Source organism: Siniperca chuatsi, linkage group LG12 (genome assembly GCF_020085105.1).
Source record: "Siniperca chuatsi isolate FFG_IHB_CAS linkage group LG12, ASM2008510v1, whole genome shotgun sequence".
Classification (NCBI taxonomy): Eukaryota; Metazoa; Chordata; class Actinopteri; order Centrarchiformes; family Sinipercidae; genus Siniperca; species Siniperca chuatsi.
Genome location: NC_058053.1, coordinates 22128105 through 22152841, shown reverse-complemented (window position 1 = coordinate 22152841; position 24737 = coordinate 22128105). Strand labels below are relative to the sequence as shown.

The 24737-nt window shown below is 38.6% G+C and overlaps 1 protein-coding gene across 2 annotated transcripts; it reads right to left on the bottom strand.

Annotated features, from left to right (window-relative positions):
- Nucleotides 1-79: 79 nt before the first annotated feature.
- ints6 (integrator complex subunit 6) lies at nucleotides 80-22510 on the bottom strand. Of its 2 annotated transcripts, XM_044215726.1 has the most exons (18): nucleotides 22055-22510; nucleotides 21838-21915; nucleotides 21131-21280; nucleotides 16188-16277; nucleotides 14649-14832; nucleotides 10919-11044; nucleotides 10430-10581; nucleotides 9138-9290; nucleotides 8301-8433; nucleotides 7934-8028; nucleotides 7706-7816; nucleotides 6634-6849; nucleotides 6115-6241; nucleotides 5802-5944; nucleotides 5520-5706; nucleotides 4013-4384; nucleotides 2285-2378; nucleotides 80-1944 (listed from the first exon to the last, which is right to left on the bottom strand). In XM_044215726.1, the coding sequence occupies exons 1-18, from the start codon at nucleotides 22163-22165 to the stop codon at nucleotides 1851-1853; spliced, it is 2616 nt and encodes an 871-aa protein (XP_044071661.1). In that variant the 5' UTR covers nucleotides 22166-22510; the 3' UTR covers nucleotides 80-1850. The 2 variants fall into 2 exon arrangements, with proteins under 2 accessions (XP_044071661.1, XP_044071662.1); XM_044215727.1 differs by lacking the exons at nucleotides 80-1944; nucleotides 2285-2378 and having other exon boundaries at nucleotides 4356-4856.
- Nucleotides 22511-24737: the final 2227 nt, after the last annotated feature.

Here is a 24737-nt window from a genome sequence, read left to right as displayed (position 1 = left end):
GGCGAATTAAAAAAATAAATAAAAATCCTCATTTCTCTTTACTAAAATTACCAACAAACGTGGACAAAAACACGTAGAGTCACATCTTTACAGAACACTTTATTTACATGGCCCTTCACAGTGTAAAATAGAAACTTTATTCATGGAAATACTTACAAAAAGGCCATTTTCCACTGAACATTCTCTTTAAATAGTACTCTAGGGTTATTTACATCTTTACAGTGTATTCAAAATACTCTTTTGGTAGCGGCCTCTTCACAAACAAAGACAAGTATGGCAGATTTTGGTCCCTGTCCAAGGAGGGAGGGAACAGAAGAGGGCTGCCCTCTGAATCAGAAATCAACTCTTGACCTCTAGACCTTAATTCAGATTATTTGTGTATATTTGAGAAAATTGAACAGGCCTGACAAAAAAAATGAGGACTGTTGAAAAAAACAAAAAAACTTCTGCAACAAAAAGGTAGTTATACTTTTAAATTACATTAAATAAACAAACATTCTCAAATTTACACAAGTGCATTCACGGTTAAGTGACAAGAAGTTGGTTTGAGATTCATGGCGGGGAGGAGTTTAGGGGGCGGGTTAAGTTATTTGGCAGCGACCAGCACGTTGAGACAAGCTGGCATCCGAGACCTCGGTTCATCAACAATCCAGGGGACAACAGTTTGTGTTGCATATCAGCTGTTTCAGGCTAAAATAAAGATAAAAATGGGGGGTAAAAGTATCTCCAACGTTATTGCTGATTATGATGCATTATTGTTAGTTCCTGAGCTTTTTGTCCCTGTATTTCAACATTTGTAACCAATGATGTTGCATCATTCAAAAAGATTTTGTTGTTGATCTCTCTGAAAACCTGAAATGCAAAAGACAGACTTTCTCCTGGCGTAATGAAAACTGTGGATCAGTTTTTTTTCCCCCCCCAAGGGGACACAAAAATTATTCATTCTTAAGTTACTACTCAGTAATATTAATTGTTAGTCTGGTAGGTAAACCACAAGTTGACAAATTCAAGATTTGAAATGAACCACAAGTAGACAAATTCAATACTTGAGCCAAGTCATATCCATTTAAGAGCGCAGCAGTGGAGTGCTTCAGTTAGTGGAGTGTAGAAAGTAAATTTCAACAGTCAACCAGAACGACAGACTCTCACACAAAGCAAAACGCCCTAAAAGTAGAAGATCTAAAAAGAAGGGAAAAGTTAATGAAAGACATGAGGGAAGAAAAGTGTTTCATGAGCATCTCCACTGGATCCTGTGTGACCCTGAGTTGGCTGAAAACGCACACACAACCACACACAACCAGAACCCTTCCTACACTGTCTGTACGTCACATCATTCCATATAAAACATGACTGAACATTACATCCAAGTGCAGGCCGCTATCTGTTCCTCTCCAGAAAAGTCCTGCACTCGCTTGTTTACTCCACCTCCTCGTTTGAGAGTTTTTTTCACTCTCGTTTGTCATTTAAAAAGAAGAAAATCTAATCAGGGGAGGAGAATAATCAAGGGGAATGCCTCAGGACGGGTTCACAGAAACGGAAAACAACTGTGCACAAATGTCTACAGGCAAACACTTCCCCTGTAGCAATAAAATGCTTCCTCGCTCCCCCTTTTGGATATCTGTAAAATGCACTCGCATCATCCAGGGTCAACACTGCCTTTAGTTTATACTGTGTGCAAACCAACAATAATGTTGAGATAATGATGAGCGTCCACTGAAGAGGTGATAATTCGAGAGCTGGATGCTGTCTCATCTCTGTGGGGGCCCCAGTACAGGAGGGGTGTTTTTTGGAAGGATGTGGAGGGTTGTCGGGTTCATTATCAGTAAGTTCAGTTTGGGAATGAGCCGGTCTCAGAGAGTGTCCACGTGGTTCATGTTATTGGATCTGTTGTGGATCTCTTCGAGGAAGTTTTCAAGCTGCTCGATGAGAACGCGCTTCTTGAACCTTTGCAAGGAACAAACGATAAAAACAAATGTTATGGTTTGTATTCTGTAGAAATAAAGTCCATTAAAAGCAATATTTTAGGTGTATTCACAATCATATTTTCAAGATGCTGATGCTGATGTTTTGTTGGTCCCAGCCCTAGGATAAAAAATTGCTCTTTATTTGAAGACAGTTGTGATGGGAGGGCCTAGGCAAAGATAGAGCGCTACAGGATCTACAAGTGAAACACAGGCGATTTGTTTCTTAACCACAACTCCAAATGGTTCTGTTCACAGCTTATTTGAGACAGCAGGGTAATAACAGTAATGCTGTGATGTCAGAGGAGGGTTGAACTCTGTACCTGGCCGCCTCTTTGATAATGTTTTGGAGGAAGATGAGTCGGGTGTCCAGAGTGCCCTGGATCTGCTTCAGGAGGAGAAAGATCTTCTCGTAGTCTGAAACAGAAAGAGCAAGTGAATGAGGATTAATCACTTGATTTTTGCTGTTTCTAGGACAGCTGAAGTCTTTAATCCAACACTCTATACATACAGTAGAATGCTAATGACTAATATCATATAATATTCAAATTTCTTCTCAGAAAATGTCTAATTATCAAGGTGATTTGTTCTAGTGCGGCAACTAATGATTATTTCTATTATAGATTCATATCTTGATTATTTCTTTGACCAACTGACTGATTAATTATTTGTGTCAGACTTTCTGACATCTATGTCAGAAAGTAGTAAAAAAATGCCCATTTAGAGTCCAAGGTGATGTCCTCAAATTACGTGTATCTGATCAAAAGGCCAAAACCCAAAGATATTCAAGATATTAAAATGATAAAAACAGAAAAGCAGCACATCCTCACATTTAAGAATCTGAAATCAGAGAAAATGTTTGCTTAATAAATTAAACGATTATTCTTTAAATTATTTTTGATTAATTTTCTGTCCTTTGATATTAGTTTATCACAGATATATTGACATATACATCATTGGTGTATATGTTGGCCAATAATTAACAAGAAATTACCAGAGATTTGTTGGAAATTATATAGAAACAGTGACTTCATTACATAGCCCCCCCCACCAGAAAGCACAGACACATTTACGCTTTAACTCTTATTTGTTACTTATGTAATTTGTTTTTGACCTCATTTTAGAGACCCTGACTTTCTGTCAGCTCACACACCTGCTCTGTTAGTCTCTGTTAGCTGCCTAAGTTTCCTTCTTTAAAAGAATGTTTTATTAGGATATTTTTTATTTATCTATTTATTTGTCAATATTCACAATTTTAACATGGACATATGTACTTATGTACCAAAACTAATATATAACAAGAAAAAAAAAAAGGAATGAAGCGTCTCAATTTTGTTATACATCAATGACTTGGACCTAATTAAATCAACAGCTTGCTGTTTTGTAATGCAGTTTTTGAGAAAAACAATTTTGTTTGAGGTTAGAACAAAACTTGATTGTCATGGAAAAAGGAAATGCTTATGTGGTTTCTTCTGGCAAATTAGGACAAAACACTTTGAAGAAGGATGGGCCAGTTTCTTGCTTCTTTTTTGTAAAACCAGAAAACACAGTGTGAATAAAATAACAGTGTCACCTTGTAATAGTATGCCATTCAATATAACAGCCCTGTTATAAATATTGAAGCTCAGAGTTTTTTGTTGAGAGAAGTGATGATTCAAATCGTTCACAATTTTTGAGGTTCAAAAATTACTGTAATTACAAGTAAATAAGGCTGGGTGTGAAACCTCAATACTTGTTTGGTACTGATTGAAATGTCCATAGCATTAAGTATCAATTCAGGCATAGCTCTTATATGGCTGCTTGTGTTTAGACAACATTTAACATTTGAGAACTTTGTCTTCTTCTGTTAAATAAAAAAAAAGGCTTTTGTTTTGTTCACGTTTATATTTCTGTAACTAAGGTACCAAAAAAAAGTATTGCTTTGGTATCAAAACCAAACTCAGGTAATCATATCGACACTGGTATCGAAGAATATCCATCAATACCCAGCCCTACACGTAGGCTACTCCTTTTATTTTGCCCACCCCTCTAAACTATGTTTGGCTACATACGTCTGCCAGGTTTTCTGATCTCCTTGTTGATGAGCGACCTCAGCTCATTGTTGACCTTTGTCGTCTCGGTGTGAATGTGCTTCTTCAGAGCTGCAGGTGACAAGTAGCGAGGGGGCTGGTCCTCCACCAGCACCATCTCCAATCCTCCCTCGCTGCCCAGCGGCAGCTCGCCTGCCTGCGGTCGTCCGTTCTCCTCCTCGTCCCCGTGCTGGAAGTCCTGGGGGTCCATGGCAGTGTGGTTCTCTTGGTAGTCGGCAGGCCCCGAAGGATGATCCCCCTCCGAGTCCGAGCTCCCGTCTGAGCCATAGTGGTTCTGATTCAGGTGGTTGATGATCAGGTCCGGTTCAGGTGCTCCATCATTCATGTCCATGTCTGCAGGTTCAGAGATTATATATATTTGATAAGTGATCTCCTCATGAGGAGGGCTTGTTACAGACTGGGGGTGTGGAGTTTGAAATGCATTCGACACATTTGTTATACCTCAAGGATGCACACAATGTGTTTTGGTGAGAAACACTGAATGTAAACAGAAATTTGTTTACAAGAAAACTTCACAGGGTACTTTTAAACTACACTACTACTTTAAACTACACTATGAGACAGAAAGGCTTATTTTTAGACTCAAATGTTTTAAATGTAATATTGAACAACATTTTAACACATACAAACCATCAACATTTTAAATATGTTATAAAATAAATAAAATGTATTTCCTACCAAACACAGGGCAACCAAGTTCTTTGATGTACTTGCTTTTCAGAAAAGCTTTGAAGAACATTAGGGACATGTAGAGTAAGATATTAGAGTGTATGCCACTGCCGATGCCACTGTGAAGAGCCTAATCCTGAGTGATTTAGAAGAACTGTGTCAGCAGAACTGGCTTCATTTCCAAAATGCAGAAAATTACAATCAAAAATGAGAATTAAAAACTAATCAGAGTTTAAAACTGTTTCTAACAGTTATCATTTAATTAAAAATTAAAATTAAGATGTGTAATTATACATGTCATAGTCTCAGAATCAGAAATACTTTATTGATCCCCGAGGGGAAACTCTTTCGTTACAGCTGCTCACTATCACGTCAGTGCACACAGGAATAGAAGTGCTAAGCAAATCAAAATATAATACTCTATAATACAGGTAAGGTTTATTAAGTACAAAGTGGATATAAGTATAAAAGCTAAAATAAGTGTAAGGACCAAAGTGGATTTAGAGGTTGACAAGTATGTATGGTATAATACAATGTAATAATATAAGTAATAAGTAATAGTGCAATAATGAGTACTGTCAAGTGTAGCTTATTAAGATGATTATGAGACGGTGGATATTGCACAGCAGTAATAGAAGTATGAATAAATATCAATAAATACGGAATTTTAAACTGAAAACAGAGTATATTGCACAGGAGTATTAAAGAGAGAATATTGCACAATTATTTCAAGTATTGCAGAAATGTTAATGATCCAATGTCCAGTTTAGTGACTTTAGTGACTCAATACACATCTCACCTGCTGTTGGTCGAGGGCTGGCAGGGGGTGTTACTGGAGGGGTGTAGGCCCTGCCCAGACGCAGCAGAGGTGACATGCAGCGACGTCTCTTGGGCCCTCCGCCCGACATGTTGTTGCTGTCTCCTGGTCTCTTCCCCTTGTTCTGAGGGCCAGTGACAAACTCATCTGCCTCGTCGATCATCATGCCCTGAGAGACGAGTGAGGAAGATGGTCAATTTTCATTTGTCTGTTACTCATGAAAGAGGATCAGGGTTAGGGTTAATATGAGTCGGTGGGACTTACCTTCTTGTCTAGTTTGAAGGGGTTACCGAATGTGTGCAGACGTTTGGGCTGCTCAGGGTCTGCATCTCGAAGAGGCTGAGGAGCAGCTTTGAGGAAGTCTTGGTAGTTGCCCATCTGGGCTATTGGCACGCTGTGGAGCTGGTCTGGACAGGAGACAGGGAAGTTCACCAACATGTAGGGAAAATCTTCCACTTTTTGCTCTTAAAGAGCAACTTAACGCCAGCTGAAATCTCTCTTTTTGCTGACCTTTAGTCAGTGGTTAAAGTTTTCATCCAACAGTGGGTGTAGGAAACAGACTTGCACAATGACTTACCTGAGTCCTGCCCTCTGAGACTACAGACGCTGGTGTTGAGCAGGTTCCTCCTCATTCGGCTGAGCTGGTCCAGCAGGTGGCTGCGGGGGATGTCGTAGGGATTCCTAAAGCTCTGTGGTTTCAGGCCCTGATGAGGACACAAGACAGTTGGGATTGCAAAGCAAGGGTTTTAAGTTTAATTTCGGCCTTCCTTCAAGTCAGGAAAGATGGTCGTTTTCTGGTGAAATACTGTAGTACTTTGGCCATAACAGAGTGGATATACAGTGGATACAGCCCTCAAGCACACAAACAAACTATATAAAACATCTCAATTAAAACCTCGGGAGGCTGCCAGGAAGGCAGGGAAAGTCTGAGCAGAAAGTGAATGAGTGATTTGAACAAGGAACTGGTCTTGAGTTGAACTGTCCAATGCAGCTCAGTAGACAACAGTAAAAGACAATGTTGAAGTGTGTAATCATGACTGTATAACTTGCTTATAAAAGCTGTGTATCCTCAAAAAAAACATTAATCCAACCTTACCTTGTTGAGCAGTGCCAGGTGAAAGCCCTGGAACTCTTTGGTGTTGAGCTCCATAGGCAGAGTGGGAGCCTCTCCTGTGAGACTCTGCAGCTGCTGGATGAAGTCCCTGCGCTGGGCCAGAGATATACCTCCACCCCGCCAACGCACCTTGGTGCCAGCCTCTGGTGGCGGCTTCTTACCAATCAAGGCAATCAGGCGGTCGTACTCTATTTTTGACTGGAAATGTGAGCAAATTAGTAATATGACTGGGTGCATAATATGCAGTTACATTCAGTCTCTTACTTGAAGTATAAGATAATATGAATAACTTGCACACTAGGGTTAGAAATTATTTTTTGGTAGCAAGGTCAATGAGAATTTTCGGTACCCATAGCAAGTAAATAATTTCTTACTTTAAGTTGCTGATTAATGTGATTTTTCTACTATGTATTTTTTATTAGCATTTAACAAAATAAAAAACTTCTAAAATGCTCATTAATTTAGCGTTGTCTATAAGCATGATGCATTTTGCTTTAAATCAGAAAGCACTGATCAAAGAATAAGTAACCAAGAATAAAAGTCTGACAATGCATTTTGTTACTTGACTGTTTTCAACACTTAAGTTTGTTATGGTCAACAAATGGCATTAAAAAAGACCAAAATCAACAATGTGTTGGTGCGTGTCTCAATACTTTAAGGCCTACCCACCCTGGCTTTTATCAAAAGTTACTCCAACAGGAGTAACTAGTGCATTTGGGGAATAATTTCAGCCTTGAATTTGGTGCGCTGGTGAGTAATTACGGCAGTAGGATCGTTTATGTGAGACTGACTCAAATTGAAAACAGGGCGTATGTTTATCGTAGTGAAGGACCGGTGTTGCGTCTTGATGCGTTTAATAGTTTTTTGAACAACAATTGAGCTCTATGGCACAGAGGAATAAGATATATCAGGCTTTGGATACACACACACACACACACACAATACTTGTTAGTTGGATCAATTTGTTGTCAGGTTTTCTCTTTTCATTGGATTTGTTGACAATTAAAAAATAAAGAATATCACAATACTGGTAGCAAGACATCCAACTTCTAACCTGTTGGCTGAGCTTCTTCAGGTAGGAGACCACGCTGTAGCTCAGGCCATACTCCATGTTGTCGGCCAGCAAGTTTGGTGCTCCCATGATTCTCAGAGCCTTCCTCAGGGACTATGGAAAGAACACAGCAATAAGACCAGTGCAGCATCTTTTATGGTCTTCGTATGTCCATCAAATGGGAAAAAAAAAAACTTAAAAGAGATGAAGAATGATGCCAAGTCCACTGACCCCAATATAATATGGAGGCATGGTCTTCAGGTAGTTCTCAAAGGACTGCCGCCATTTGATGGTAGGCTTGAACTTGTGCACTTTTATCAAGTCATCTGCAATATAAGCAAGAATTAGAAGATATACAAGAAAGCAATTTCATACTTTTATGTGTTAATTTACAGGTGCTGAGGAATGTGGAGGAAATGCATGACACAAAAACAAAGAGCATAACATAACTCAAGTACAAAAGTCTCTACTTCACTATAAATTACTAATATTCTAAAATAATGGGACATTACCAAGAGTGATTATGTCAAAGGAGCACATACAGTGACAGTAAAAATGAGGAAGAATGCCAAATGTGGCATGGATCCACCAGTCTTACCCAGAAGTGGCAGAAGCACGGGGTAGTTGTAGGGCATCACAAACAGGTTGACACAGTTCAGAGCTGTGCTGGCCTTTAAGTAGCCAAAGGGTTGGCCCAGGTCACTATACTTGGCACTATTACATACAAACACCTAAAAGAATGAGAATGAGAAAATTAATGTTTGTTAATTTAAAAAAAAAAAATGAATGTGTGGTGACATTAGAACTCTTCAACCAGCAAACAAAAGTGGAATATTGTGGAATAAAGTTTACAGAGAGGCTAAAGAATGAATGAAATATGGACGGACAACCATTTTCCGACCCTTATTACTAGTGGGGAAAAAGATGTAAAATTTAGTCTGAGGGTGGCAGCAGTGGAAAGACCATAATACCTAAACCAAAAAGGGTTTATCCTCTTTCATCAGTCTAAGCTGGACTTTCTCAGCCTCAGATGTACTTAAACCAAGCTGTTATTTGAGCTGCTGTTGTGCTAACATTAGCATGTTAGTATAGCATATTGCATGTTAACATGCATAAAAACTCCTGGATGTAAACATGCTGCAGTGTAGCCTGTAACATTTTATATGTTAGCATAAAAACATTATCTTTACTTGCAAATATTTAGTATGCATCATTTAACATGTTAGCATGTACAGTTTATCACAGCCGTTCTGTCAGAAGTCACTCATGTTGCATTTATTACATCACTGTTAGTATCCAGCTATGTGACGGAATGAAATTATCATCAAACCACCAGGTGCAGATGTTTAAAACATTATGGATTTCAGATTTAATGTTGAAGTCCTTTCTCACAAAGTGTTTGTTATTTTGTTTTGTGTTTGAGATGGTGCTGTACCTGCCAGCAGGTGTGCGGGGACTTCCTCTCCAAAATGTACTGCGTTAGAGGCGAAGGCTCCAGCTCATACTTGTCGAAGGGGACCTTGTCTATCACCATGGGCTCTGCGTCCAGACAGGAGAAGCGAACGTGGGGGTGGGCTGAGCGGGGGGGCTGGGTGGTGCACAGAGGGACAGGTAAACACTGTTATTGTCAATGTTAAGTCACATTAACATTCTGCACTGTAAAAATCATCATAATGGATACAGACTAATGCACTTTTTAGCTTGTCTGCAAAAAACTGTATACTTTATCTCCCATCTGAACCCAGGATAAGTTGATTATAGGTTTATCAATATTTATCAGCTGATATTTAACTTCCAATCGTATAGCTGATTTATATATGTATATATGGCTAACATACTGTACTTGCCTGTAAACCTGCAAATATGAACAAGTGATCCAGGACACACAGGCACGTTTTATTGTGTGTGTTGACATTGATGTCACTTTCTCAAAAAATATTTACATGAAAAATAAGAGTGCTTGTTTTGATAGAACATATGAACATATGACACTGTGGTTTCTGTTTTGTTCATGTCATTTTGAAGATAAAAGTCTTAGAAAACAACCTTTCATCCATTGTTTTTACTGTTTACGATATGGAAATGTAAAGAAATTCACAATGAAAAGACAATTATAATATAATATATAAAATTATATATATATATATATATATATATATATATATATATATATATAAAAAAAAAAAAGTTAATTGTGAATAATTGGCATTGAAATCCTGTATTCGACCGTCTATACACCTGATGAAATGGAACATTTAGTCACTTGTGCCCATGCTGTACCTTTGTTATATTGTGCCATAAATGACCTTCACTGCTACCCTTTTTGTTACATTATTATTATCATTATTATTATCATTATCATTATTATCATCATCATCATCATTATTATTATAGGAACTGATATTTTAATGTTGAGTGTCCATGTGAACAAACAAATATACTTTTTATGCCTGTCTCTTTTCCCTTATTGCATCTTTATTATATATGGTATCTCTTTGGGACACAAACATTTGAAAAAAAATTTGATGTAAAGATAATCATTGTGAAGTTTTGTATTCTGCTCTTGCTCTGGGACCTAGGTCATGAGTAAAACTGTCAGCTAAATGTCCAGGATATGAATGCAAGAAATTTAACAGAGGCCTTATATACTGTAGTATTATAAAAAGGTGCATGGTCAAACCATAAAAATGTAAAATATTTTTGTTGATTCTTCCAAGTTTTTCTTACCAGTGTAGGGGAGTTCTGGTCTGGCCAGAAGGCCTCAGGGATGGGCCAGTGACCAATGGGGACACCAGTTTTAGGGTTGGGTCGTACATAGATCAGCTTGTGACAACAATGCCAAGGCTGTGGACCGGACTTCAACGCCTCAGCTGGAGCGTCTGGACAGACACAGTACAGGGGGAGCTCACTTCACAGGTAAAATAACCATCAGCAGTTAAAGACAAGGAGGTGCTTGTGAGGTATGAAAACAACAAAATGATTTTGATAAACTGTAACAGTGTGTAGGCAGTAGGGGTTTAAACAGTGGCATCCACCAGATGTTTATAAAGAGCAGTAAAGAAAAGCTCAGAGAGGATAAAAAATAAAACAGCAGGTTGCAGAGAGCAAAGAGATTCTCTACTAATCAAACAGATGCAGTGCAGCAGTTGTCAAAAAGTTCTTTTAGAAATAGAGTCAGGAACAAATTTCATTTAGATAAACAAATGTGTCTCTTACCCTCTAAAGGAGGAGGGTCGGGCCCAGTCTTCTCAAAGTTTATCACCACTCCACTCTGGATTTTCTGCACCAGAGACTCCAGACACTGATTCAACATACGCTGAGAGAAAACGCTGTAGGAACGTCCTGCAACACACAGTCACACACAATATAGACATGTTCTAGGATTTGAGTTCAGTAGCTTTTAACTGAATATGAATGAAGTATTGAATCCACCTATTATGGCTGAATCTTTTAAAATCTATTTAGGTTTAGCTTTCAACAGTTTTAAGGCTGCATTAATTCATGTTTTGGGCCACTAGGGGGCAGTAGAACAAGCTGAAAGAACAACATTTCTCATATTGTCAAAGTTGAAGTCCTAGTGAATGTGTTAACATGTTAACATTGCCATGTGAACACATTCATCACACCTGGATAAACATTTTCATTCATTTGGAATCAAATTTATATTAATATATTCACTCTCTTTTTAGCTCCACCAACACCTGAGAAAAATATCTGGCTCTTTAGCTGCTGAATGTTCCAACTTCTTCACCAGCTTCACTAACTTTGTCTGTTTGCCATTTGGTGCTGAGCAGGTGATGTACAGTGGGTTTATCAGAGCTTGTTTGCTGAAAACAGCTGCCTGCTGCTGCTGGAACAGTTAAGGCCGAATCGCACAGTAAATGAGCCATAAAAGCATAATACTGAGCTAAAAGAGGCTGGAAGGCTCCATGGAGCTGAGGGGTACTACATAGATGGGTGATAATTCTCTGTGGGTTTGTCACAATGAGCGACCACTTTCACATTACATGTCAGAGCTAATTATAGTTATAGACAATGTTAATTAATGCAGCTTTATTAATATCTTACTTTTCTTTTTTTAACTAAAACTCAAAGATTAACATTCAAACAACTAAAACTCAAGTTTCAAAAGACAGATTACATATTCTCCATTTAGTAGTACTGGGTAAAAAGGTATTTTCAGTTGAATGACCCAATATCAATTCTTTGAAATCCAAAGACTGATCTTTGCATCTCTGCCTTTACTCAGTGAATATTTGTACAGTTGCATTGAATGTTATCTGTAGACTGTGGTTCCTCATCATTCCTCAATGGTGCAGTGAGGGCTACATGATGTGTAAGATGTCCACATTGTGGAAATCATGTTATTACAGCGTGGACAAAAAGGTTATTTTTGCGAAAAAGTCATGTATGCGATAGCTACTTGCTTGTGGAATAAAAAGAAATTGAAGTTTCAAGGACTAATTATGAGAAGCTCTTTGATTCGGCTGAGAGTCAGGTACATCAGATAAATAACAAGATAAATGTCAAATCGACCAAAAATTAATCAAATCAGGACTTTCTGAGGAAGATCAGTGCCAATATCCAGCCATATTATTTATATAAATAACTACCTAAATGTTTTGCATGTTGCTTTTCTTGTGAGAGAAGATAAAAGATTCAAGACTTAACAAATCTGATTGTTTTACCAACTTAAAACCTGCTCCAAAATGGTGCCAGCTTTCAGAACTCAAACCTAACCATGAATTTATACTATAATATATAATTCTCCTGTGTAAAAAACACATGATACTATTTGAATGTAGAGTGCTCTTAGTTGAATTTAAAACACTGCAGTGCCTGACTATAGGAACAGTGCAATTTCAAGTGCTCTCTACTTAACACGGTACTCATCTTTATGGGGCCGTATCAGTCCTTTACACTTACTAGATGTTACAGGAATTCAAAAAGGTACATTTGCATGAAATGTAGCTCTGAAGCTGCTCTAGTTTATTTGTCACAGCATCAGTCACAGGGCAGCAAAGGTGACATAAATCAGACACACTGTTTTACAAAGCGACAACCGATTAGTCTAATTCAGCCTTCTGGCCATTTACTGCCTCCAACTTCACCTCTAATGACCTTGTTATGCACCCATTCACTCACTCATTTCAATAGGCCATGGCTTTGTGTCAGGTCTGCCATCAGCAGTAATGGACAGGCAGCATGTACTGTAGACTGTCACTGACAATGGAGCTGTGTCATGTTCTGCATTCAGCACCACTGACTGCTACACAGAGCTTTGGTGTGCTCTGCTCCCTCTGTGTGTGTGTGTGTGTGTGTGTGTGTGTGTGTTAATCTTAACCTGCCATCAGCATCATTCTAGTCTAGTCCTCCTGCCAGCTGCTTCCACAACCGGGCAGCATGAGGACTGGAGACAGGAGGGATGAAAGTCTACTTCTATAAGTGTGAAGTGCACTTGAGCAAAGCACTTAACCCCTCCACAATGGCTCCAGCACACTTGCTCATTGGTTAAAACAAGAGCATACTGTGTTTGTACTGGGTTGTTCACCTCCCACTGGCAAACCTGTAAACACAAGTAACTCTGAATGTTGAGCAAGACGGTGCTGAGACAGAGCTTAGGGCTGTCCCTTTACAGGAGTCAGCTGTCAAGGCAAGCTTTCTGTCTATCATTAAGTTCTTTCCCTCAAAAAAACCCCCACACCCATTATTCTCCTCTTTCTTTGTATTAACAGAGATGATTCATCAGCTGTGCTATGGAATGCATTTAACAAATAGCTATTTTGATCTGGTGTTATAAATACTTTGAGCTTGTCCCAGCATGTTCCACCAGGCTCTGCTGTAGAAATTAGGCTTATGTCACTCCCAAGAGGAATATGTCTATGATGTTTTTTTTTTTTTTTCAAAATAAGGTTATAATGACATCCATTTACAAATAATTGGCTGCACACAATAAAATACATTATGATACTTTGTGAACAATAACAAATCACATAAATACTCTGTGTACAGATGATCCAAGACTGAATTAACTGTGATGTCTTTACGTTAGGAACTGTCTATAATGCTTGAAAAAGAAGGTAAGAATGACTATGTGGTCTTTACTTTTATTTCTCTTGCAGGTTACAATTACATATACTTCATTAATAATTTATAAATGCTGCAGACCCAAAGTCCTTTAAATCCAATTATGTAAATTACATAATTGGCTTTCTTAATTTTTGGACTGTTTGCAAACAGTTATTTGAAAAAGTATGGGCTACATGCTGGATCTGGTTTATATCAATTTGTTGTGTCTTGTAGGCTTATGCGGGCTGGGCATATTTGTATTTATAATACAATAAGAAAAAAAAAAGATTATTATCACCAACTTAACTGCAGCAATTAAGACAATGTCAAAATATCCCTCTTTGTTTGGAGACACCAAGTAATAAACTCACTCAAAGGATGCTCAGGATAAATTCCATAAGGGTTTCACTATATTTTAAAAAAACAATACTCTACTGATTTACTATTGTACTTCCATAAAGTCTGGAGACTTGTAAGAGACAGATTAAAGAAAGCATGGTCAAAATCGAGAAACCGCCCATAGTGATCACTGGATCCTACACTTCCCATAATGCAACTTAATAGCATCTTTCATTAAACCTTACTTGCCTTTTAAATGCCCTTATCTTTCAAACTCCATTCCCCCAGTTTATAACTTTGTTTGTCTGTCAAATATTTGTCTAAGTCTAAAGCCTAACACAAGATAACCCTGATATTTTCTCAGGCTTGACAAAGCTCCTCCAGAAGACATTACACTAACTATTTTCACAGGCCGAGTAGTACTCCTCATGACGCGTAAACTGACTATGTGTATAATCGGAGTGCCCCTTTAAGCAATGCACTCTTCAAACACATATTAAACATTAACCAAACACCAGCTTGTACTCAGTCCGCCTACCTCCAGTGACCTCACACATGGGGGTGATTGGAGAATCGTCAGGTGGGACGCCACCGAGGGGTTCGGGCTCCACCGAAGCGTTGCCGGGGATGCGTAGCACCAGAGCAAACAGACGCTGGTCCCAGCGGAAGGGCTCCTTGGTCAACTCGCTACCAGGCAGCGGAGTGGTCAGAGGCAGATGGAGCTGGACGGTGAAGGAGAGAAACAGAGGATTGAGTGTCAATGACAAAATGAACCATGAATCTTAACTCGAAACAATGTGTGAGTGTTGAAAATCAATGAGCAAGATTGTTATGGGAATTGTCTGGGTTGTCATCAAGTATACAAAAGCAGATCTAAATCTGGTCATAAACAATAACAATTAACTCTAAAAACATTTAAACAGACACCCACTGCAAACTGACAGCTGTTAAAGATGTCATAGTGTTGATGCATCATCCTATCACAGTAACAGGTTTCTCTCCATCATACTGCTCCGCATATACAGATTCTGATTTTCTTATACATTTTCTTTTCAGACATTTCTTAGGCAGCCCAGACTTTTAAATAACTATTAGAAGAGCTGTAACTGTAAAGTCAAACTTCTCCACCAAGCGTCACTTGGTAACTTGTGCCCAGTCTGAACAAGCAAAAGCCTGGAATTATCACAGAAGCCATAAATTAGACTGTGGCTGCAGAATCAAGGATTTCAATTGTATGTGTTTGACCTCCACAAGTTTTGCTTCTTGAGCTACAAAGCTGACTACATGGCTTAATAGAGTTCTCTCAATCTCACAGGGAGCAGCAGCAGAAATATTCAACATGAATGGCAGAGATGACTATGAATTTATGGGAAATTGTGATGGGCCTTTTTACACTATTTTCTAACATTTTAAAGACCAAGGGATTCATCAATTAGTCAAAACATAGGCAGAATAATTAATGATAAAAATAATTATTTGAGTCACTGTGGGTTCTCAAATATGAAAATCTGCTGGTTTTCTTAATCTTTTATGATAGTAAATTGAATATCTTTTGGTTTTTGACTGTTGGTCACATAAAACAAACAAATGTGTCAACTTTGGCTTTGGGAAGTTGTGAGGGGTATTTTCTTTACAATTTTCTGACACTTCAAATCAAATGACTAATTGAGAAAATAATTGGCAGATTAATCGATAATAAAATATTGTTAGTTGCAACCCTTATCACAATGTGACATTGAAATTAAACTTAAATGATATTTAAGTTAGTGGAAGCTTACAGTAAGACAGATGATGCTATGAGTGGACAATATGGTCGGACTGTTTTGCTTTACATAGTCATGGGATGATAATCTTAACTATTAAAAATACTTTGTCAGGTCAGTTCTGTGAATTTAATTTTAGCTTCCAGAGAGACAGATAATAGGGAATGGTTTGATGAAGTAATAGATGCTTGTGTTAAAGTGAACATTGTCTGCATGGTTGTGTGATCAGACAGGCTCCTGAGTTGTCATCCAACCAAGCAGGAAGCAGTCCTGATTGGCCGGGACCCCTCGCCTCTGTGGAGATTTTGGCTGACCTCATCTTGGACTCCGCCACTGCTGGTCAACTTGTTGCCGTCACTGATGGCGATTATGATGGACGGTTCAAGGAAAAAGGGATTCCTTCCCTGTGAAGAGTAAATAAAGACATATTCACAATAAATTAAAAAACTAAACCACAAGAGCAGACAAAAGTAATGTGTCAAACTAAAAAAGGGTTAAGTGCATTTATAGAAGCCAAGAGCAAAATTCATATTGGAATTTAGCAGCTGTATATTTATAACACTTGAAGGTCTGAGGCATAAATGAGCACAGATAACGTATCATTATATAGATGACTTACAAGGGATCTATTTTAAGTGAGTGGGTGTGTGAAAGAGAGAACCTTAATTTAAGGGAATAATGAGAAGGAACAGTAAAAGTAGTCTTTAGTACAGAGTGACTATATCTATACACCTGAGACCAGTATTAGTGTGTATCTGCAGTGTATGTTCACTCTGTCCTCCACAATGGCAGAGTACATTACCTGAGGATCTGTGCGAAACCTTTTTTCTGCAAGACCCCACAATATTTCATGACACCAGCACTCCACGCTGATAAAATGAAACTGGAGCAGCACTGCATTTATCACTATGCATCGGCCCTGTGGGATATCCACAGAGGCCAAAGAATAACTTTGTGAGTTAACAGTGTAAAACCTGAATGCCGCCAGACAAATCCTGTCAGCAAACAGTCAGCACACTGAACCTCATTGCAGAGTCATACAGAGACTTCATAAAGGCCATCCTGTTTTGACAGCGGTGCAATTATTAATGGATGTGGATCCACTCAGTTTGGACTCTACCTGTAGGCTGTGGTTTCTGGTGAATGATGGATCTGTCCAGTTTCACAGACAGCCCAAAGTAAACAGAGCAGGATACCACCAAGATCCACTGTACTGTAGGTATCCATGACAACCTGGCCATTTTTTGTCCTCCCCAAAATCCCGTTATGATATCAAGCACTTTCTTAGCATGCTAATGAGATGGCGATGAGGCTAACTTGCCAGACGAGTGATGATTTAATTCATGTCACATCAGCGCACTTAGCTTTTACTGTTGCTATGCAATTAGGTGATGATCATATGGGGGATAAAAAAAAAAACAAATACAGCTATTAAAATTAGATTACGGGATATCACATCAGTCCATGCTGATGATACAGAACAGCAGCCTGTAAACTTGTCCACTACAGTCTGACAGGTCAGGGTATTATCATGTGTAGAGCTGAAACAATAAGCTGATTAATCGATCAACGGAAAAATAATACTACTAAACTATTTTGATAATCGATTCATTGTTTAAGTCAAATTTCACATTTTCTGGTTACAGCTACGCAAACTGAATAACTTTACCTTTGGGTTATTTGACATTTGATGACATCACCTTGGGCTTAAGGAAATTGCGACAGGCATTTTTTATGTAATTTCTGACATGTTACAGACCAAATTCTTAACCAGTCAATAATCAACACATAAATAGATGATGAAAATAACCAGTAATTGCAGCCCCAATCATTTGTAGCTGACTTCATAAACAGGCTGTCTATGTAGTCAGCTACAGTCAAGTCCATCTGAAACAGCAGGATCTCTGGTCTGCCAACGCAATGCCAGACTGAACGAGATCCATTAGAGCCCTGTTTATCACCCCCGCTGACATGTTAACTTACAACCAAACATCACTGGTCATATAATTTCCTCACTCATCCTTTCCTGTCCTCTCTTAATGAAACGGTAATCAGTGTCAGGATTACCCGCTGGCTGGCTCCCTCTCTACCTCCATACTCCTCTTCATCCCCCAGGGGGAGAGTCATCTCAGATGCCTGGCAACCTGGAGGGCTCTTTGTTACTGTAGAGAGAAGCACTCCAGGGCAATATTAACTCCCCCACAGCTTTACTCCCCTTTGTCTTCTCCCTCTCTAGCTCTCTCCCCCACTGAACGTCTTACACCTCGAGCACTTAGAAACATGAGGATGAAAAATCAAAGTCGACTTTTCTTTATTAATTAAATTGGAAAGAAAAGCGGACGGTATTCAAATACAAAGCCAACCAAGCTCAAGCTACTGCATCACTTTGGTTTGGCTTTGATTCACAGCTGTTGAAGCTAATTGAGACAGAAAAACACAGACAAAAAGTGTGTGTAGTCATCAGAGTGCTGATGAAACCTTTGCCACTTTTGACTGCTCAAAGAAAAGAGCCGCACCTGAAAAGGTTCGGCCTGACCGCTTTTCTGCACGTAAACTTGACATGACAGACTTTCAGATAATTTTGTCTGAGTTCAGAGGAAATTAGGTTTATCACTTAACATCTGCACCCCATGTCCTGCTTAAATCAAATGACTATGGGTACTGATAAAAGACAGTATAGGGTTTCCCCAATATCAATATTAGTGTGAATGTGACTCTTTGTTTCAAACATTAACCCAATAATCTGCTCAATAAACAAATTGTATGCGGAAGCGCACTTGTTCCACTTCCCTTAAAAAATCCTTTGTGGCAAACTGGTTAAGCTTCACTTTAAAAAGGAAACAAAAAAATACAACAGATAACAGCTGACAAAAGATGTGACGCACCAGTGTAGTACCAAAAACAATTAATCAATAGTGTTTAAATTATTTGACAAACATTTTTATGAATTGATTGCTTATGTCATTTGTTAAACAAAAATGCAAAACATTTGCTGGGTCTATCTTGTCAAATGTGAGGATTTTGAAACTGACCTTTCAGTTCTGAAAAAGGTACAGAGGACAGAACAGGTCATTAAATTATAAATAATGTCAACCTGTCATTAGAGGTCAGACCGGTGCAGGACACAGTAACCTTGCCCTCAGCAGTTTGTGTTCACAGGCATGTGTCTGTGTCCATATCGTTTCTGCCAGCCTGACAGCGTGGTTGGCATTTGACATTCAAACTCCCCGAGAGTGTCTGACATGTATTATGTATGCTGTATGTATGCATTACCCGGGATGGTAGGGATCTTCCATTTGTGAGTCAGGAAATGCTAGTTTAAATATTCACTATTGCCCCCTCCCTCCCGACTTACCTCCACGCTGGAAAACAGACGTCCAAATTCTACATCAACCACAAGCGTGCAGACTCACCTACCAGTCAAACTGGGTGTGGACTAGACTTTAAAGTTAGTGTTAATAATGACTATTCCGTTTCCCTGGTAGAAAACTGCAACTCATTTCCAGACACTGGACAGAAGACAGGAAAATCTTACAGGGCGATGTGAGCTGTTTTCTGCAGTTGTTGTTTTCTTTCTAATGAAACTAAATCAGGATAGAGCCACTCTGGTCATTTTGTGTTACACTACATGGTAAGTAGCATGACAAAAGACTTTGTCATCTGTTGCAGATATATATCACTAGGCTGACATGAGATTAGCACTCTAAAACTGTAACCACAATCTCTATCTATCACACCCTTTCTCACACAGCTTTACTTTCACCAACTAACTCCCTAAACTGGAAATTTGACCACAGACTTAAACTGGTGATGTCATTAGGCGGCACTTTTTGGAACTGGGCCAGTAATATTGAATTGGTTGCAGACTTTGTGGATTTAACAAATATTTGTTTGCTATATTCAGTCCCAATTACTTTTATGTGAATGCAGGCTTCCAGCTGTGAATCAGGCCTACTCTGCTGTTTAGCTGAAGGAGAGACTTGTTTCAAATTCACAAATTAAAACAGAGTTGTGGAACACAATGGAAATAACATCTATGACTTCTAGTTTAAAGTGCACTTCTTCTTTAGCTTGCAATCTCACATTGTAAAGCCTTTTCTTGAATCTCCTAACATTCATGACCTTGAGATCAGAATATTTAAATTATTCAAAGACATTCTTGTGAGATAAAGCCCTACGTTTGCTGTTTACTTGAATAGAAAAAACAATCCTAGTTGCAGAACTTTACAAATCTGTCAAAATTTCAGCATCAGTAACACAAAAGACCATTCCAGAAAAATGGAAAAAGTGTCTTTTACAAAAAGCTTGAGAATATGCTTATCAAGGCACGGATGACCATGGAATTTAAACTCACCAAGAAAGTTTAAAAGGTCCTTAGGTAACCAATAAACTCCATTTAGTTACCATTTTCTTTAGGTCTATCGGGCAAAACATTAGGGCGTCTAAACAAAGGCCCATCAATAAATCATACCTTTATGAAGGTTGCAATGTAAAATTTTTGTTGAAACTGTTTCAGAGGTGTTGATTCACCTTTATGGTCATTTCAGAAGCTGTACCATTACTGAGAGGTGTTTCAAATATTCTGTCCGCCTCATTTATGTCAATGAGGGTATACTAAATATTAGAAACACCTCTCAGGATAACACAATACAGTTCACCTCCAAATTGACCATTAAGTTGAATCAACACCTCTTTAAAAGCGTTTCAACAAAATGAACATTTTAACCCTTCTAAAAAGGTAGAATCTGAAGCAGATCTCTTGTATAAGAATGCATTAGGTTTAGGTAGGTGTACCTAATAAAATACCAACTTGGGTGCATATCTGTGCAGACTTCATTAACTATTTATGCCTCTAAGGCTGTAAGAGATCCTCAAATTTTAAATACATCATGCACTTCTAGGGTTTGTTTCAAAGCTAATTTACAGCTCTAATCTCTATACTTCTAAAAATATTAGCATGACGCTATCCATTATTTAGAGCATAGTGGCAGTATGTAACAAACTAAAGTCACCAAATCAATAGTGAAATCAATAACAGTTACTGAGGAGAAAAAATAAAGTTGTTCCTGTCTTTTTTACCTTGTTGCTGTTATGTTTGTGTCATGAGCACATGACTGAAAGTGTGCGGGGTCACAGTATGCAGGTGGTTGATGCTTGTAAGACTGGGGATAGAGGTGGGTGAAGGGGGTCTGTGGGGGCATATTGTCATAACACTTAATAAACCTGATTTCCTCTCTGCCTCTTCAGTACTACATACCTGTCCATAGTTGTCTATCCCAGTCACTAATCTATTGAGATTGAGTAAATCAAAAGCGGTCCTCAAGGACTGGCCAATAGCTGTGAGTCCGTTTGCTTGGAGGTTCCTCAACTCTGTCATGAATGTGGCATGGCTCTCTTTCCATCCAGCCTAAAAAGAAACAACAAAACATTTGGTTAATAACACACACAAAGCCAGATAATTACCCCACTGTTGTGAACACCAAGCAACTTCTACAGAAGTCAGTGGTTAATTTGAATGTTTTTATTATAATTCAGAAGTGATAAACATACATATAGGTCGCTTCCTCTCTATCAGCCAATAATTTGACAGCACTGCAGCCAAGACCTCGATCCGTTTCTACCAGGCTAGTGCCTGGCCTGGGATCATAAATTATAAAGTGGTAAAGTCGAAATGTGTGCCGTGACTAAAGCGGCAATTTGGTCTAAACAAGTAAAGTAAGCTAGTCTGTCACCCCTTCCTCCTCCTCCTCCCCCCAGATATCACCTCGCTGTATAAATAACACCCAGAGTTCCTTGCTGCTCACATTGAAACAAAATGTCGGCCATGTTTTAAAAGGGGTATGAAAGCTCCTCCTGAAGATTTTCTCTACACAATTGATGTAGTGATCACAACGTGGTGGAGCGATGGAGGGACAGTGAATCTGCGCAATGTAAAGCTGGACATGACCCGAAAACAAACTCTACCTTTATCCCAAACGGAACGTCTTCAAAATTTACCAACATATACCGGTCCCCTCGGCTCGCCGGATCTCTCCCTCTGAGCTGTGGAAATAGTAGAGAATTATTTACGGTTATCGGAGAGATCAGGTTTGACAGGCGAGCTTGCAATAGTACAATGATGATCCGAACCGCAATCCCGCTCGGGATCTCCCAATATTAATGTGTCCCGTGGTTACAGTACCTTCATAAAAGTCTCAACAGCGCCTTTTGCTATGTCCAGATAGGTAGTGCCCAGATGGGTGCGCTGGTTCATTGAAGCGGACGTGTCTATCAGAAAAAGTAAAACGGGCATTGTGATGGTAATGACACGTTCTGCATGGACTTGGTGTCAGTACAACCGGCCAAAACGCAAAAAAATCTTTTGTTCTCCTGCCGCCTGTATCACCTCTCAGCTAGCTAGCTAGCTGGCTAACTGTCTGTCTCACACATTCTTTCAAAAAAGTGTAAGAATAGTGAGTGTTGAAGCCCTTTCCGGGCAAACTAAACTAAAAACCTCAAACCCTAGGGGCAGGTTATTGATTCACGAGGGATTTTGATAATTTTTACAATATTTTGCAAATATTCCTAAGTTTCATAGTAACAAAGTTCCCCCTCATAGTGAGTCCCTGCTTCTCCCTACACTGAATGCGCTGTGGCTTGTCCACTGGTTTTAACCTAAGCTCCGCGCTTGACCCCGCCTCCCAAGCGGTATTTCAGCGTCACGTGTACGGATACTCGCTCCTCATTGGCTGTCTGAAGCCACTCATTACCATATCCAAATTAGGGCAAAGCTGAGCGTCTCATGCGCATGCTTGCTTGCCCGAGAGGCAGGAATGCGAGGAAAATATTCTGTAGCAGTATGTGTTTAAGAATGCAATATATGTGGCAACGCGCTCTTTTTCGGAGCATTACCGTAGTTGTTTGAGCACATATTATTTAAGAATTGGCCTGTGTCTGCCCTGAGAGCTGATTACATAATCAACATTTACTTCATCCTATGCACGGGCGTGGGCTACTGTGAGAGGAGAGACAACCCCTGAAGACTATAGAGAGAAAACTGAAGGCAAAGATAGACAATATCAAACATCAAGCAGTGAAATATTAACCCAGGAATGCACCCAGGGTACACAGAATCGACTCGCTGACACTATGGCACTTGGTTTTCATGTGATGACCAAATAAAGACAGCCCTCTCTGCAAAACGATCTGAAGGAAGACAGGTTTAGCTGAATAGTCGCTGCAAGGGATTGACATGCGCGCGCACGCACTCACACGCCCTGCAGCTCTAAAATGGCTATACTTTGTCTTTGTTTCCCATTTGTGCAATAAACTACATACTTAGCTAAAGATAAGAAATTAAAACATTCTGAAAAGAGGTTTAATAAGTGATATTTAGTTATATATATAACTAGTAGGCAGACTTCTGGTGTTGCTTCCTATCAGTTTTGGCTTCACACAAACATGTAGTTATGTGAGATCTTAACTAATTTACCACACACTTAAGAATTATTTCAATTGATCTTCATTTGGCTACACATAATCCTGGCTGATTAGAGGGTCCACTCTCAATGCCACATGACACTCAGCTAGACGTGTACGATTGTGCAATACAATTTACATAATGTAGCTCCTTGGAAAATATCATCACTTCCGCAAAAATAAAAGGAAACCATCCGGTGGCAGGCGATAGCAAAGAGGAGGACGGTCTATTGCCTCTTGTTTGACAGAGTTCTCTGAAGCATCACACACACAGCAGTTCATTTTCCGGTGTGTCACTGACACTTTTTTCAGAATAAAATTATTTACGTGGATAGTGTAATATGATCTAGGGGGCAAAATTGCACACCAGTCCTGTTTTTTCTTGTTTTTATTTTCTATTTAACTCTTTTTAAGTGTTTTTAAAATGTCTTTTTATATTGCCCTGTGTTGCTTTTATGTTTTATGTAAAGCACTTTGAATAGCCTTGTTGTTGAAATGTGCTATACAAATAAACTTGCCTTGACTTGCCTTGCCAGTTGTATTGACATTTATTGCTAGTGTGAACCAACTGATTGGTATGCAGTGAGAGTTAGTGGTGCAAAGTAAAGTAACTAAGTAACTTAGTCCAAATTTACTCAAGTATTTTACTCAAGTACAAATTTGAAATACTCCAACAAATTTATTTAACAATGGTTACTAGTAACTTTGCATATTAAGATTTTACTTACAAAACATATGATCATCTTATTATATATGATGCATTGATATCGGTTAAACTACCCAACGGCATATAAAGTAGTCAGCCTGATATAAAGAGTAACATAACCCTCGGAAATGGGCCATTCTGTATAATGAGTACTTTCTTCAATATAAGTAATTTTATCTGTATTATTTGAACTACTTTATGTTTTCATTTTTGTCTTGTTAAATTTGCAAAAAATAAAAAGGTTTTTTTCAATTTGCACTTGTTTTATGTGTTTACAAATTTGTTTCAAACATGTTACAAATGTAACAATTTTAAAGTTGTTCTACTCTCATAATAATAATAATAATAATAATAATAATAATATTTTTTACTACTATTGTCGCTCCAAAAAATTTGACCTTAAACTTCATGGAAATTCATAGTTTTTCTCACAGCGTGCTTTTACTTACCTTGCTAGTTTTAGACATTTATTCTGAAGTCCAGACAAATTTGTGACCGGAAATAATTGTCTTTGTGTTTCACGACTTTTTGTAAACGTCCTACAAGAGGTACTAGAAGTGTTTTCATATGATGTGTCACATTGTTGAGTTTGTTGATGTTAACACACAACATTTAAACACTCTAATAGTTACTAAGTATTAAATAGTTGTTTTACGATGATACTTTGTTTTGATCAAAAACATTACCAAAACATTCAAGA